This window comes from Oncorhynchus gorbuscha, linkage group LG01 (genome assembly GCF_021184085.1).
Source record: "Oncorhynchus gorbuscha isolate QuinsamMale2020 ecotype Even-year linkage group LG01, OgorEven_v1.0, whole genome shotgun sequence".
Taxonomy (NCBI): Eukaryota; Metazoa; Chordata; class Actinopteri; order Salmoniformes; family Salmonidae; genus Oncorhynchus; species Oncorhynchus gorbuscha.
Window position 1 is genome coordinate 45,560,281 of NC_060173.1, and position 15,981 is coordinate 45,576,261.

General features: G+C 46.8%; 1 protein-coding gene across 4 annotated transcripts in view; it reads left to right on the forward strand.

The window, feature by feature from the left end:
• Positions 1-15,209, forward strand: part of LOC124038429 (SRSF protein kinase 2-like) — a 79,078-nt gene extending 63,869 nt beyond the window's left edge. For 2 of the 4 annotated variants that reach the window (XM_046354297.1, XM_046354325.1), the window contains 13 exons: positions 223-331; positions 951-1,038; positions 1,143-1,230; positions 1,865-1,971; positions 2,683-2,848; positions 5,553-5,578; positions 5,744-6,056; positions 6,384-7,295; positions 7,472-7,587; positions 7,715-7,822; positions 8,066-8,135; positions 11,439-11,531; positions 12,714-15,209. In XM_046354297.1, coding sequence (XP_046210253.1) covers positions 223-331; positions 951-1,038; positions 1,143-1,230; positions 1,865-1,971; positions 2,683-2,848; positions 5,553-5,578; positions 5,744-6,056; positions 6,384-7,295; positions 7,472-7,587; positions 7,715-7,822; positions 8,066-8,135; positions 11,439-11,531; positions 12,714-12,898 — 2,381 coding nt within the window. In that variant the 3' untranslated portion in view covers positions 12,899-15,209. Of the gene's footprint in view, positions 1-222; positions 332-950; positions 1,039-1,142; positions 1,231-1,864; positions 1,972-2,682; positions 2,849-5,552; positions 5,579-5,743; positions 6,057-6,383; positions 7,296-7,471; positions 7,588-7,714; positions 7,823-8,065; positions 8,136-10,549; positions 10,643-11,438; positions 11,532-12,713 lie in introns of all 4 variants that reach the window. The other 2 variants (XM_046354306.1, XM_046354315.1) reach the window with 2 other exon arrangements.
• The last annotated feature ends 772 nt before the right edge of the window (positions 15,210-15,981 follow it).

Below are 15,981 nucleotides of genomic sequence, written 5' to 3' on the forward strand. Positions count from 1 at the left end.
CCCACAGGGTTTCACAGGATTGGCTGAAGACTGAAGATGCTGTCGCTGTCTCTCTCTTCCCCTAGCCTCCTCTCATTTTCTCTGTTTTAATCCACCCCCACTAATGGCATAATTTCAGATTGTCTAGATCCACTTTAACAGTCTCTCTCTCCGTCTCTTCATCTCTCTCTCTCTCTCTCTCTCTCCAACCCCTCTCTCTCTCTCTCTCTCTCTCTCGCTCAGGTGGATACCATCCGGTGAAGATAGGGGACTTGTTCAACGGGAGGTACCACGTAATACGCAAGCTGGGCTGGGGTCACTTCTCCACCGTGTGGCTGTGCTGGGACATACAGTGAGTCACACACACACACACACACAGTAGCAGTGTGATAACACATAGTGCCAAAGTGTTAACAGTATTAGTGTCAGAATATCACCTTTCACTAGGTTACATCACACAGCTGGCCCATATACTCACTTCGCCCCAATTCAATCACTGACACAGTAAACCCCCCCCCCCCCCTGCAGGTTCAGTCAAAATTTGCTAGAGGTGTTTAAATTGTCATACACGATACGCTGATCCTCACATGGACGTTGTCATTCGATATGAAACCATTACCAGGAAGCATCACTCCCGCAGTGTGTTTTTCTTTTATCTGGGATTGATTGGTTCACGTCCAGTGTTTTATTATTATTATTTTTATTTTACCTTTATTTAACTAGGCAAGTCAGTTAAGAACAAATTCTTATTTTCAATGACAGCCTAGGAACAGTGGGTTAACTGCCTGTTCAGGGGCAGAATGACAGATTTGTATCTTGTCAGCTCGGGGGTTTGAACTTGCAACCTTCCGGTTACTAGTCCAACGCTCTAACCACTAGGCTACCCTGCTGCCCCAGTGTTGAATAGCTAGCTCCGTTGTAGTCCATAATGTTAAGGATGACACTGTATGTGACACTGTTTGCTGTTTCAGGGTGAAGAACTTTGTGGCGATGAAGGTGGTGAAGAGTGCTCAGCACTACACAGAGACAGCCCTGGATGAGATCAAACTGCTCAGATGTGTGAGTAGGGGACTCTGGGTCATCAAAATGTGTGTGTGGGACGTGTGTGTGTTTCCCCATGTGTTTCTCACACCTCTCTCACACACACCCTCCGTCCTCTCCAGGTGAGAGAGAGTGACCCCTCTGACCAAAACAAAGAGATGGTGGTTCAGCTGATTGACGACTTCAAGATCTCTGGAATTAACGGAATACGTATCCTTATCAGCAGAGGGTGTGTATGTGTGTCAGGGTTTCCGTTAGCTAGTAATAGCCGGCTTTTGGCCGATACATTTTTTTGAAAAGCCGATAAATAAAATTGCTGCCTGCCAATTGTCCTGGAAAAGAGGAAAGAATCCCATTGCAAAATAATGCTTTTTAGCATATTCATTGATAAACAAAATACCAGTCGATTTAAATACGTTTGACTGGTCATGCTTATTGGTCTATAGGGCAATTTGCATAATTGAGGGGAATTAAATTGGCGTGCGGGTACAGTGTATTTGTTATGCACCTTGTTTATCGCACGCGTACAGATGCAGAGCGTAAAATCTGTCAGGCAGCTCCAGAGCTGCTGCTACAGCATCTCATACCGCGAATGGAAATGAAGGCTTCATCAGTGCGTTACACACCGCTTCGCAATGACCTGGAGGCCGAATGCATTTTGCTAACATATACTTAACTGTTTGAAGCCTGAACATTTTACTACATATAATGTAGTAATGTGTGTGTGTGTGTATTCATGAGTGCAGAAACATGCAGAAAACAGTGCAGAAACGTTCTGTTTGTTACCTATGACTTCCTCTATGTGCATTATAAAGCCGTGGTCCTCCTTGACCAGCTGTCCCAGATGTGTGTATGGTGTTTGAGGTTCTGGGGCACCACCTTCTAAAATGGATCATCAAGTCCAACTACCAGGGTCTTCCTCTACCCTGTGTCAAGAGTATTATCAAACAGGTATGCCACACACACACACACACACACACACACACACACACACACACACACACACACACACACACACACACACACACACACACACACACACACACACACACACACACACACACACACACACACACACACACACACACACACACACACACACACAAATGTTCACCAACACCTGAACACACATCCTCATCAATATCCTTTCACACATACACACACACATTCACACGTCACATTCACTTCCATCAACACTCTTTATTAGCACCATCAGAGAGGAACGCTAGGGATTTCCCCAGCCAGAGGCAGTACCTCAGGCCAGGCCAGGGTAGTACATGTTGTTGACTTCTCAAGGCCTTCACAGGCATTTCCCCTTCCCCCTTAAGAGCAGAGCAGCATGTGGACTGAACTTATCCCCTCATCTCTGCTGCTGCTCAAGCAACTAAGCCGCTGCTTCTCTTACTTGAAAGGCCCACTGAAGATGAATAGAAACTGTTCTCAACTTCAATGCAAAGCGCCCGAAAACAAACACGGGCAACTGTGCAACCCCCCCCCCCCCCACACACACACACACAAGCACGTGTAAACAACAAACAGAAAAACAACAGCAGCCTTGTCCCAAATGGAAGATGACTAAGATGAAAGGAATGGTTCATTTAGCGTTGCATCGGTGCATGTTTAATCTGGGATGGGTTTGTTTTTGTGTGTGTGTGCGTTTAGGTTCTGCAGGGCTTGGACTACCTCCACAGCAAGTGTAAGATCGTCCACACGGACATCAAGCCGGAGAACATCCTGATGTGTGTGGACGATGCGTTTGTCCGCCGCATGGCCGTGGAGGCAACAGAATGGCAGAAGGCCGGGGCGCCCCCACCCTCTGGATCAGCAGGTAGGATACAGACCATTGGGCACTGCCCACCTCCCCTCACTCTCTCTCTCTGTAGAAGAAAATATCAGAATAATTATAACCCAAAATCACAGTTTTTTCCTAAACCATCTGGCAAACTTTGAAGGTGAACTATCCCTTTAAGCTACTGTATATACAAATATCAGTGGTGGGAAAAAGTACCCAGTTGTCAAACTTGAGTAAAAGTGAAGATACCTAAATAGAAAATGAAAGTCACCCAGTAGAATACTACTTGAATAAAAGTATTTGGTTTTAAATATACGTAAGAATAAAAAGTAAATGTAATTGCTATAAAAAAAATATATATATATATATGTAAATATCAAAAGTAAAAATCATTTCAAATTCCTTATATTAAGCAAACCAGAAGGCACCATTTTCTTGTATTTTTCATTTACGGATAGCCAGGGGCAAACTCCAACAATCAGACATAATTTACAAACGAAGCATTTGTGTTTAGTGCGTCTGCCAGATCAGAGGCAGTAGAGATGACCAGGGATGTTCTCTTGATAAGTGTGTGAATTGGACCATTTTCCTGTCCTGCTTAGCGTTCAAAATGTAACGAGCACTTTTGGTGTCAGCGAAAATGTATGGAGTGTCAAGTACATTATTTTCATTCGGAATGTAGTGAAGTAAAAGTAACAGTTGTCAAAAATATGAATTGTAAAGTACAGATATCCAAAACAGATACCTTCTTAAGTAGTACTTTAAAGTATTTTTTACTGAAGTACTTTACACCACTGCCAAATAGTTAGTTATATTGTAGCCTCGTCCTCATTTCAGACTGAAGTGTTTTGGGAGTTAAACAGTGAATAGTGAATTGAATGACTGTGGGTGTTCTTCCCTAAAGCCATGGTCTGTACTTGACCTCAGGTTCAGTCTTTGTTGAATCAGTGCATGAGAGTCAAATCCATTATAGACCGTTTGATTATTATTGCTGAAAGACGAGATATATTGCTAGTATCGGGAAGTATCTGTCTCACAGTTTCAGTAGTTTGCAGTATCGTAGTAAGTATTGGTTCTGATCGGCAGTACCCTGATGTGTATCAGTATATCTGTCACAGCATTAATGAATCTATTCATCAAACGGACGAATCAATCGGACGAATCGATCAGTTCGGCGGTCCCTTAGTTTGTTGCTTCATCTTGCCAGCCTAAGCCAACCAGTCAATTTGGCTCGAGCTCTTTCCTAGTTTGATTGGCAGAGAGGTTGCTTGAGAGGTCGCGGCTCCGCTAAAAGCTAGCTGAGAGTGATTACGGAAACGTGCCTTTAGCAAGGAGAGAGAGGAGGACAGGGTGGGAAGCGGAGTTGTTAAGCGTTTTTTAGCCAGCTAACTCTTTGCTTCCACTCACATTACCCTATTGTCTTAGGCCTGATGTACCTTCAACATCCGCTTCAAAATCTACTGTTTGTTTGTCCTGTCACGTGTGTGTCACTAGCAGAGCCAGGAGTCAAGTAGTGTCGACATCACACTGCTGGACATTCAACTCATCCAATAGTATCCCTCGAAATTTGACAGCTCTAAGTAGCTATAATTCCATGCCTTACTTTTCTTCACAAATCTCAAATCTCTAAGTGTTCCATACACCGGTGGACACCACAGGAGGTTGGTGGCACCTTAATTGGAGAGGAATTGTATCAAATACATCAAACGCGTGGTTTCCAGGTGGTTGATGCCATTCCACGGGCTCCGTTCCAGACATTATTATGAGCCGTCCTCCCCTCAGCAGCCTCCTGTGACTGACACATCTTCAGACTCCACGCGCACCTATGAGTCAGGTGGGAATGATGAGGGCTGTATGTGGGCATTGCGTAACACATGGAGAAAAGGTTGATTACTATGGATCTAGGACAAGGGAATAAAGCCGTCTGGAATGACTTTGAATACATCCTCCTTTCAACTCACACAGTTCACCCAAAGATGGAGTGTGCATTCTCATCGACGGGGCTGCAGTGGAGCAGGTTGAGAGCTTCAAGTTCCTTGGTGTCCACATCACCAACAAACTAACATGGTCCATGCACACCAAGACGGTCATGAAGAAGGCACGTCTAGGTCCAAGAGGCTTCTAAACACTCCTGCCACCCTAGTCATAGACCGTTCCCTCTGCTACTGCACGGCAAGCGGTACCGGAGCACCAAGTCTAGGTCCAAGAGGCTTCTAAACAACTTCTACCCCCAAGCCATAAGACTCCTTAACATCTAGTCAAATTGCTACCCAGATAGATTTGCATTGCCCAACCCCCCCTCTCCACACCACTGCCACTCTCGGTTGTCATCTATGCATAGTCACTTTAATTAACTCGACCTACATGTACATACATCTCAACCAACCGGTGCCCCCGCACATTGGACTCTGTACCGGCACCCCCCCTGTATATATTGTTATTTTTTACTGCTGCTCTTTAATTACTTGTTACTTTTATCTCTTATTCTCATCTGTATTTTTTAAAACTGCACCGTTGGTTAGGGGCTCGTAAGTAAGCATTTCACTGTAAGGTGTGTGTGACTAATATGTGACTAATACCATTTGACTTGATTTTTGATTTGAAGTCTTTAAGAGGGTCTAAAAGTTATGAGGTCTTATTCAGGGGTACATATTACACAAGCGTGTGCGAGGGGTGATCTGTTTGAAGTTGAACTTTCTCCAGACTCTGACTTTGTATGACTCTGTTTCATCCCCAACAGTCAGCACAGCACCACAGGTCAAACCGGTGAGTGGTCCAACGTTTTGTATTCACCTCATAAACAGAGGAAAAACCTGATTATGCAGTCCAATGATTTTTTTAAAAACGAATTGCAGTCGCTCAACAAATGGGCTAGTGTGTCACTAACTGTAATAGAGCCCTCCTGTCCTCTTCCTCTCTCCTCTCCTCTAGGTGGGGAAGATCTCGAAGAACAAGAAGAAGAAGCTGAAGAAGAAACAGAAGCGTCAGACCGAGCTGTTGGAGAGACGCATGCTGGAGATCGAGGCCCTGGAGAAAGAGGCTGAGAAACAGAGGGACACAGAGGGCCCCGAAGGTGAGGGGTTGACCCACTCCCCAAAACACGCACCCCGCAACGCGGCACTGGGGCCCGCCGTCGCACTGGGTGAGAGCGATGACGACGATGATGACGATGAAGAGGATGGAGACGAGGAGGAGGAAGGAGAGGCAGAGAGGGAGAGGCCCACCAGGCTAACCAATCACACCTGTGAGTTGATGTGGTTTGACTGTCAATCAGTGTGGTGGTGGTGATGGTTTTATAGTCATTTCCTCAATGTGTTGGTTATTCACGCATTCAGTAGTGTGTGTGACTCAGAGCTGTGTGGAATGGGAGTGAATGAGAACTGGAGGAGGATGGGCACGCCTCCAACCTTTCACACTAGGTCTTCTAGAGAGGAGCAATGCCAGGCTGATTCATAAGCAACTACAGTCTAACCGAAGCTCAATCTCGCTCTCTCTTTCTCCCTCTTTCTTTCTCCTCTCTCTCCCTTCTCTCTTTTTTCCTCCACTCTTGATCTCCCCCTCCGCCTTTCAGGTGCTGCCCTACCCCAGGAGCAGTCAGAGGTTCCCCCCATGCCAGAGGCAGCAGCAGAGCAGGAGGGAGAGCCCACCCCCAGCCCTGCTCCAGAGACAGAGACACAGACCCCCACTCCCACCACACCTGGGGATGGCAACACAGCCAATCCAGAGGGCCAGGCCGAGGAGGAGGACGAGAAGGAGGATTGGAAAGAGGCCGTAAAGGAAGAGAAGGAGGAAGAGGACGAGGATGGGGAAGATGACGAAGAGGATGAAGAGGACTTGGTTACAGCTCCGGCCGAGCCGCCGCCGGCAGAGGAGAAAGTGGAGAGGGAGGGGAGAACAGAGGAGGAGGAGAAGGGTGAGGAGACCAAGGAGCAGGAAACGGACAAAGAGGAAGAGGACGATGACGACGATGATGACGATGATGATGATGATGATGATGAGGAAGAAGACGATGACGCCGATGAAACAGAGACGGGCGCTGACGACCTCAGCAACTCCACCTCCACCACCACGGGCCAGAACAACAACACCCACAAAACCAACGGCCACGTCCTACTGGGGGGTGAGGAGAGGGAGAGGGAGAGAGGTCCCAGAGCCAACCATCCAGTCCCTACCTCCTCCCCCATCCATCTGCACTGCCCCCTGGTGGAGTCAGAGTTCAGCTGCACGGACAGGGACCAAAGCTCCCTCAGCTCCTTCTATGAGCTCTTCAACGGCGAGGTGGTTACGCCAGGCCTGACCAACGGGGCGCAGCGCCACAGGGGCACGGCGCCACGCTTCCCAGAGTTGCCGCTGGACCCCGACCCGGGAATCACCGTCACAGTGGGCGGAGCAGGTCAACCGGGGGGCGCGACCTCCCCTCACAGCCCCTCTGCAGACCGCAGCCGTACTGTGTCGTTGTCTAGCACCGGGGACGTGCCTAAAGGTGAGGCGTTTCTCCCTTTCTCTCTCTCTCGTTCGCTCTCGTTCTCTCTCTCTTTCGCACACATGTATGAACAACACAGATGTGCAGGTACAGTACATGGAGTCACAGAGACACACATTTGCTGTACATAATCTGCCTGTCCTTCTCGACAACATTAACCCGTTTATCTAAACTAGATGATGTGGTTCTAGCCAAGGCCAAAGCAGCAGACCTGCTGGTCAACCCCCTGGACCCCCGCAACGCTGACACACTCCGAGTCAAGATAGCTGACCTGGGCAACGCCTGCTGGGTGGTAAGACACATGTGTGTGTCTGTCTGTGTGTGTGTGCGTGTGTGTGTGTTTGGTGTTTTACAATAAAGTCATTTGCATTATAAACAGTAGTCGTTAAACTCTCCTTCCTCTCCTTTCTCTTTCCCAGCACAAGCACTTCACAGAGGACATCCAGACCAGACAGTACCGCTCCATAGAGGTCCTGATAGGAGCTGGCTACAGCACTCCTGCTGACATCTGGAGCACCGCCTGCATGGTGAGCACACACACACACACACACACACACACACACACACACACACACACACACACACACACACACACACACACACACACACACACACACACACACACACACACACACACACACACACACACACACACACACACACACACACACACACACACACACACACACACACACACACACACACACAGAGAGACACACTCAAACAAACACAGTGCTGATGGATGATCCTGTCCTGTGTGTGTCCTGCAGGCGTTTGAGCTGGCTACAGGAGACTACCTGTTTGAGCCCCACTCTGGAGAGGACTACTCCCGGGATGAGGGTCAGTCTCTACATATTGCGTTTCCGAATGGTTCAGACTCGTACTAAACCTAATACGGCATAATACTGCACTTTATTGATCTACGCATGATTACAGTGGTAGAGGATTCAGCTGTTTTAATATAATATGTTACCGTTGATTTTGAAGGTGTTTAGACTGAGTAACCGTGTAGTTACAGCTGTTGTTGATCTGTCGTTTTGAGATTTGCTCAACTGAATTAAGTGATAGCACTTAGCACGATGGTAATACCTTGTAGTACTAGCAGATTGGAGATAGTATAACAGCTTCATTTGAAATACTTTGTATTGCAATGGGCCCAAAGTAGAACATTGTTGAACGGGTTAAAGATGTCACAACAGATTTTAGTATAGCCCCCTCTAGTTTTCCTATCCACTAGTGTCTCTCTCTCTCTCTCTATCCTCACCTTCTACATCTTTACCCTCACTCAACCTATCCCCGAATCTACATCTATACCTGACCTGACTCATCCCGCCTTGTCACGCCCTATCCCGTATTCACATCCACACTCCCTACACCTCCCTATCCCCGTATTCACATCCACACTCCCTACACCTCCCTATCCCCGTATTCACATCCACACTCCCTACACCTCCCTATCCCCGTATTCACATCCACACTCCCTACACCTCACTATCCCCGTATTCACATCCACACTCTCTACACCTCCATATCCCCGTATTCACATCCACACTCCCTACACCTCCATATCTCCGTATTCACATCCACACTCCCTACACCTCCGTATTCACATCCACACTCCCTACACCTCCATGTCCCCGTATTCACATCCACACTCCCTACACCTCCATATCTCCGTATTCACATCCACACTCCCTACACCTCCATATCTCCGTATTCACATCCACACTCCCTACACCTCCATATCTCCGTATTCACATCCACACTCCCTACACCTCCATATCTCCGTATTCACATCCACACTCCCTACACCTCCATATCCCCGTATTCACATCCACACACCCTACACCTCCATGTCCCCGTATTTACATCCACACACCCTACACCTCCATGTCCCCGTATTTACATCCACACTCCCTACACCTCCATATCCCCGTATTCACATCCACACTCCCTACACCTCCATATCCCCGTATTCACATCCACACTCCCTACACCTCCATATCCCCGTATTCACATCCACACTCCCCACACTCCCTACACCTCCATATCCCCGTATTTACATCCTGACCTGACTCATCCCGCCCTTGTCACGCCCTATTCCCGTATTTACATCTATACCTGACCTGACTCATCCCGCCTTGTCACGCCCTATTCCCGTATTTACATCCACACTCCCTACACCTCCATATCCCCGTATTCACATCCACACTCCCTACACCTCCATATCCCCGTATTCACATCCACACTCCCTACATCTCCCTATCCCCGTATTCACATCCACACTCCCTACACATCCATATCCCTGTATTCATATCCACACTCCCTACACCTCCATATCCCTGTATTCACATCCACACTCCCTACACCTCCATATCCCTGTATTCATATCCACACTCCCTACACCTCCATATCCCTGTATTCATATCCACACTCCCTACACCTCCATATCCCTGTATTCATATCCACACTCCCTACACCCCCCTATCCCGCTCATCCTCTATACCGGCTCACTCCTGGCCCCCACTCCCCACCCGCCCCCATGCTGTCCATCACGAAGCCCTAGTCCAGTTGACCTCCTGCACACTGTCACCTCAACCCTCTTGTTGACCTCATGTCCAGCCATCCACATTTGACTCCATAAATACCATGTCAACAATATTACACCACCACATACTTCACCAAAAGGGACTTGAACGATAATTCACCATACTATCGACATGAATGGCATGTAGTCTATATGTACGGACAGATACTACCATGATATCTTCATTGACGACAATGAGAGCCACCATATTTGGGGATGAGTCTCTCAGATTCAAAGATAATAGATGCATGTCTCTCTACTCCAAACCCACGGCACTCTCTACTCCATCTCACCACCTCTGGTGTGGGGTCACTAACACTGAGCTCTCTGTCTCTCCCTCTTTCACTCTTTCCTCCTCTTCCCACCTCTGCCTTCCTTACTTGTCCTACTTTCTTGTTCTCCTTTTCCTCCTTCCTTCCTTCCTTCCTTCCTTCCTTCCTTCCTTCCTTCCTTCCTTCCTTCCTTCCTTCCTTCCTTCCTTCCTTCCTTCCTTACTTGCTTCCTTCCCTCTCCTCATCTCAATCCCCCGGTTCCTTGTCCTCCTTTTCCGCTCTCCTTTATCTTTTCACCCTATTCTCCCTCTCCCTCTCCTCCTTTCCCTGTTCCCCTTCCTCCTTTCTCCCTCTTCCTTCCCTTCCTTCGTCCTTTCTCCCTCTCTCCTCTGTAGACCATATAGCCCACATCATTGAGCTGCTGGGCGTTATTCCACGGCACTTTGCGCTCTCCGGAAAATATTCCCGGGAGTTCTTCAACCGAAGAGGTAGCACCAGGGAAAGTTCTGGTGGGACGGAGACACACAGACGCCCGAGCACACAGTGACTCAGACAGACAGACAGACAGACATGAATATAGACACAGTGGAATGGGAATTGTATAAGCTGTCCAAAAGTAATAAGGGGTTTTGCAGCAAGTTGCCTGGCTGCCAAGACACCATTGGTGTGCACCAGAGGAGGCTGATGGTAGGGACTATAGGAGGACGGGCTCGTTGTAATAATAATAATATATGCCATTTAGCAGACGCTTTTATCCAAAGCGACTTACAGTCATGTGTGCATACATTCTACGTATGGGTGGTCCCGGAGATCGAACCCACTACCCTGACGTTACAAGCGCCATGCTCTACCAACTGAGCTACAGAAGGACCATAATGTATGCACACAGGACCGTAATGGCTGGAATGGAATAAATGGAACGGAGTCGAACACGTGGTTTCCATGTGTTTGATGGCATTCCATGATTCCATTCCAGCCATTACAACGAGCCCGTCCTCCTATAGCTCCTCCCACCAGACTCCTCTGGTGTGCACAGCTGTTCAAGACCGCACTTGAAGCAGGAACAATATGTCTGTTTGCTTTATTTCACATATTTAGTCATAGCCCCTCCAGTACCTTCTGGAGAGACTTACTGTCCCGTCAGTCGGTCTGTCCGTCTATCAGTGTGGTGTCTCCAGGTAGCAGTGTGTCCATCCATCCCTCCAGTGTGTGTGTGTGTGTGTGTGCATGCTGTAATGCCGTGCCTGTTCTCTTGTGGTGTGGGCTGTGGCGGCCGGGGTTCAGATCACATCGCTCTGATCACGGAGCTTCTGGGGAAGGTTCCACGCAAAGTGGTCGCCGCCGGGAGGTACAGCCGAGAGTTTTTCTCCAAGAAAGGTAACATCATGACGAGGTACTACCCCAACGAGGCAGACAGGAATACACAACAGTAACTATCTCTAAATATTAGTACATGTAACAAAGCTAGTCGTCGGTAGTATTTGAGTAGTGTGTCCACCTAGAAATACAAACAGTACATCCATTAGAAAATGTGCGTTTTCCAGCTTTGGTTATAAATATCTTGCTAGTTTCACCAGTATTAGCATAGTAACTTTATCCCTACCTGTACATATCTACCTTAATTACCTTGTACTCCTGCTCATCAACTCGGTTCTGGTAACCCCCCCCCCCTCCCGTGTATATAGCCAAATTATCATTACTCATGGTGTATTTATTCTTCATGTTATTATCTTTGTATTATTTTTATATTTTTCTCTCTGCGTTGTTGGGAAGTAAGCATTTCACTGTTAAGTGTACGCCTGTTGTTTACGAAGCGTGTGACAAGCAAGATTTGATTTGAGCCACTTGACTGAGCTCTGAGTACTATCCTCTACGAGTCTACGGCCTGTCTACCAGTCTATGTGTGTTACCTCTGTGTCTCTCTTTGGTAAGTGTCTGTGTCTTTAGAAACGGTATGCTTACCCTGCTGCTAGCCTGCTTCTCTCATGTTCCAGTCATGGGGCTCTAATATTCTGATTACAGCTCCTTTTCTTTGATGTTCTCTGTCTCTCTCTCTCTCTCTCCCTCGCTCTATCAAAGGTCTCGTCTGGTGTAAAAGGATGTCTTAATTCATTCTCCTTTTATCTCTCTATGGTCTTAATGTGTTCGGACGGACTCAGTCGCTCGCTACTCCAGGCCCTTGATTTGCCTTTCTTGGGCCGTGTCTCAATAGTCTTCAGCTTGTGTCCTTTCCTTCATCTATGGTACACTGTAAGTAATGTTAAATAATGACAATAATTACAATGGAAGCGACGTGAGGAAGCCTTGCTTCCACCAATTCAGTGTAAATGAAAGCAAAGAGACATGGGAAGGATGCCACTGTGGAGTATTGAGATGCAGCCCGGGTTCTACTCTCTCTTCTCTGTCTCTCTCTTAATCTCTCTCGCTTCTCTCTCTCTCTCGCTTTCTTGCTCTCTCACTCTTTCGCTCTCATGTCTTTACAAATCATAGCTCTTTAACTAATTACTCTTCCTTTCTCTCTCTCTCTATTTCTCTCTATCTCTCTACCTCCCCCTGTAGGTGAGCTGAGGCACATCACCAAGCTGAAGCCCTGGTCCCTGTTTGATGTGTTGGTGGAGAAGTACGGCTGGGCCCCTGAGGATGCCGGCCACTTCACCCACTTCCTGCTGCCCATGCTGGAGATGGTCCCCGAAAAGAGGGCCTCGGCTGGGGACTGCCTCAGCCACCCCTGGCTCAACTCGTAGCGGCACCAGCCCCCCCCTCCCCCCTAGTGGCAGCCTCCACACACTGCTCAAAGCTAGGCACTCAAGACTGGAGGGAGAGGGGGGAGGAGGAGAGGGAAATGGGAGACTTTCTTGGCCCTGCCTCGCCATGAGCCCTCCACACACACACACATATACACACACACACACATAGGCATGCACACATGTAAAACAGACACCCGCAGAGCCTCAGCAGGTAGAAACAACAAGGCTGTCATAGACCAGATAGAGAAAAGCTGCCCCTCTGCGGTCCTCCCCATAAGTCCCATACAACCCCTCACAGGAGGAATAGAGCGGCCCAGGAATGGAGTTGGACGGAGTTAAACTTCCACGATTCTAGACAGGTAGGACAGAGATCCCTGCACAACATGGAGAGCAGCCATGGTCAGGACTGTGTCTTCCAAGACATCTCCTACTTAGAAAGGCCATGCAGTCTGAACAGAAACTAACCCGCTCATATGAATGGGTTCTCGGCAATGTCCTGACCAGTCTTATCCTGAACCTAGACCTGTCCTCCACCCTGGGATTCCTATTGGAAGTCAATGAGCACCACAGAATGCTGACTGTGTGATAGCTCCATCTGCCTGACCTTACAACAGCACGGCCTAAACCTGCTGAGGCAGAAGTGCGTGTATGTGTGTATGTGTGTGTGTTATTAGTCTGGGTCTGCACTGCACATTCTGTAGGTGCAACAGGCAAGTGTATGTATGTCCCTCTCCTACAAAGGCGCAACAAGACTTCCAAATTAGGAGTCGGCCCTTCACATTACTCCTCTCATCCCTCTCCAGCCCCTGCCCTCCTCCCTCACTCTGTAGGAGTACTGTGCCCCCCCTGCCCAGGACTGAAGCAGTGTTGTTGAACTGTTTACAACCCCCCCCAAAGACCCAGTCCCCTGCCCTGTTCAGCCCCCCTAGCCACCCAGCCAGACAGAACCAGTCCCATCTCCAGCCACCAGGGTGTCCCAGAACTGAACTGCTACCACACAGACAGACATACAGACAGACAGGGCATGGAACAAACAAAGATCCTAAAGACTGATACTCGATGAGCCGGACTGCTTGGTCTGTAAAGAGTTTAACTGTTGGGAAAAGGAGTGAAGTGTACGGAGAGGCTGATTGACAGGAAGGGGTGATGATGGTAATGATGGACGGATGTTACTTAAGAGTTGTACATTTCATTGGTTTGTTTGTTTTAGTTTTCTTCCTGTCTTTTTATTTCAAAAAGTGAAAGGAGTCACCTTTTTGGTGCCCCGTGTGAGGTTATCCAAAGTCCATTTTTTTCCTTTTTCGAATCCTCCCTCCCTTTGACATTCCTGATTCAGTCACACCATTCCTGACCTCTTTTCCTTTTTATCCGTAAAACAAGAACAATCCTTATGAGTCCCTGTGGCGTGGCACGTTTACCAGATATGATTATTCCCCCCTGTAACCTTCACAGGAAACCCTCAAACTTGATCCTTAGCTTCTCCAGAAGGGGTTAGTCAAATGGAGGTTGCACTTGTCTTTGTAGATGTTGTTCAGGGATATATCTTTGTACATAACTCTGAGATCTGGTTCTGGAGATAAGACCGACTTACAGAAATGAAGAAAAAAAACACATGCATCATTCCTAAAAGAGGCTGTGACATGGACATGGATCTGTCCTCCAGAGCAGACAGTGGCGAGAGGCTGAGCCATTCTGGAGGCCACCAGAATATCAAACTGTGCCACTCTGTGGCTGATGAGGGTACTGCATTCCTGCACACTGCAGCGCCTCTCAGTGCCAATGCTTCAACGTTCCACTCCACTTCTCTCTCTCTCTCTCTCACTCATCACAATTAGTCCAGTTGCCTATTTTTCGCAATAAAATAAAAGTGAGTATAAGTAAATGGTGAGATATTTTTTAAAATATTTAATTAATTTAAAGAAGAAAAAAAAGATACAAAAATTATCTGGTTGTTGTGAAAGTGACCGAATCTCGTCCTGTTGAGGTGATTGTGTTTGTCTGTTTTAGAGATGTTATTTCTTTTGTAATTATTATTGTTATATTATTATTACTGTAATTAATCTGATTTGTTATTTTTTAGTCAGTTGTCACCTCTTCCTCCCCTCTTACGTCAACAGTGCTGCTCTATTTGGACTTGTGATGAAATTGATCAAACATTTTTGCAATAATAGTAAATTTTGATTTTTTTGCACCAAAAGCTCCTGATCTCACTCTCAGCCATGCTGACTGTTCTTCCTGACATCGACAGAATCGCGTCTCTTTTCTGTGTTTTTCATTGACAGATTTAATAAAATTGTAAATTAATGGAGTCTTGATGTGGTCTTTGACAGTTTACAGCAGTTTTCACTCAATACTCCTAATACTGTAACTTGTGTATTGAGGATAAGAGACAAGAGCTGAGATTTTGATGCATTTTCAAACCAGCCTTGAGACATGCATATAAAATATATTTCACTAGCGAGTGTAAAAAGACGACAACAAAAAAACTTCAAAATGGCAAAGTATTGTTATCACTCAGAATGCCGAGGTCAGTTGACTTGACACACCTGATTACATTCTAATACTCACTAAACGATTCCGACAACATTATTCTAACTCCATGACATTGCATTATTCTAATTGCACGCTGAAAGATTATCCAAACAATGCCCTGAGATTACTAGAATAGTATAAAATAATATTCTAAGGATCACTAAATCAGATATATGTTAAAACTCACTTCTATTTTAATGAAGGGAAAATACTCAGTGTTTACAGATAGTGTAAAGCACAACTGTCAGTCAGTTTTAAAACACAGGCAAATCACAATGCACCTTCAAGTATAAATGCTGTTTGTCTGACCAGCAGGGAAATAGTGTTCAAGACAAAAGACTTACATACTGTGGGACTATAGAACAGTTTACCATGGTAGTTATTGAAATATTTGGACACCTTAACCAAGCAATGATTCACATTTCACCGGTAAAAGGTACATTCACTAATATAACATGCAGAAGGCCAGGAGTTTTTACCAACCACCTGACCAGGACTTACTCTGGGCCCTTACAAGGTCAAGAAGAACTCTAGACCCTAAATATGAG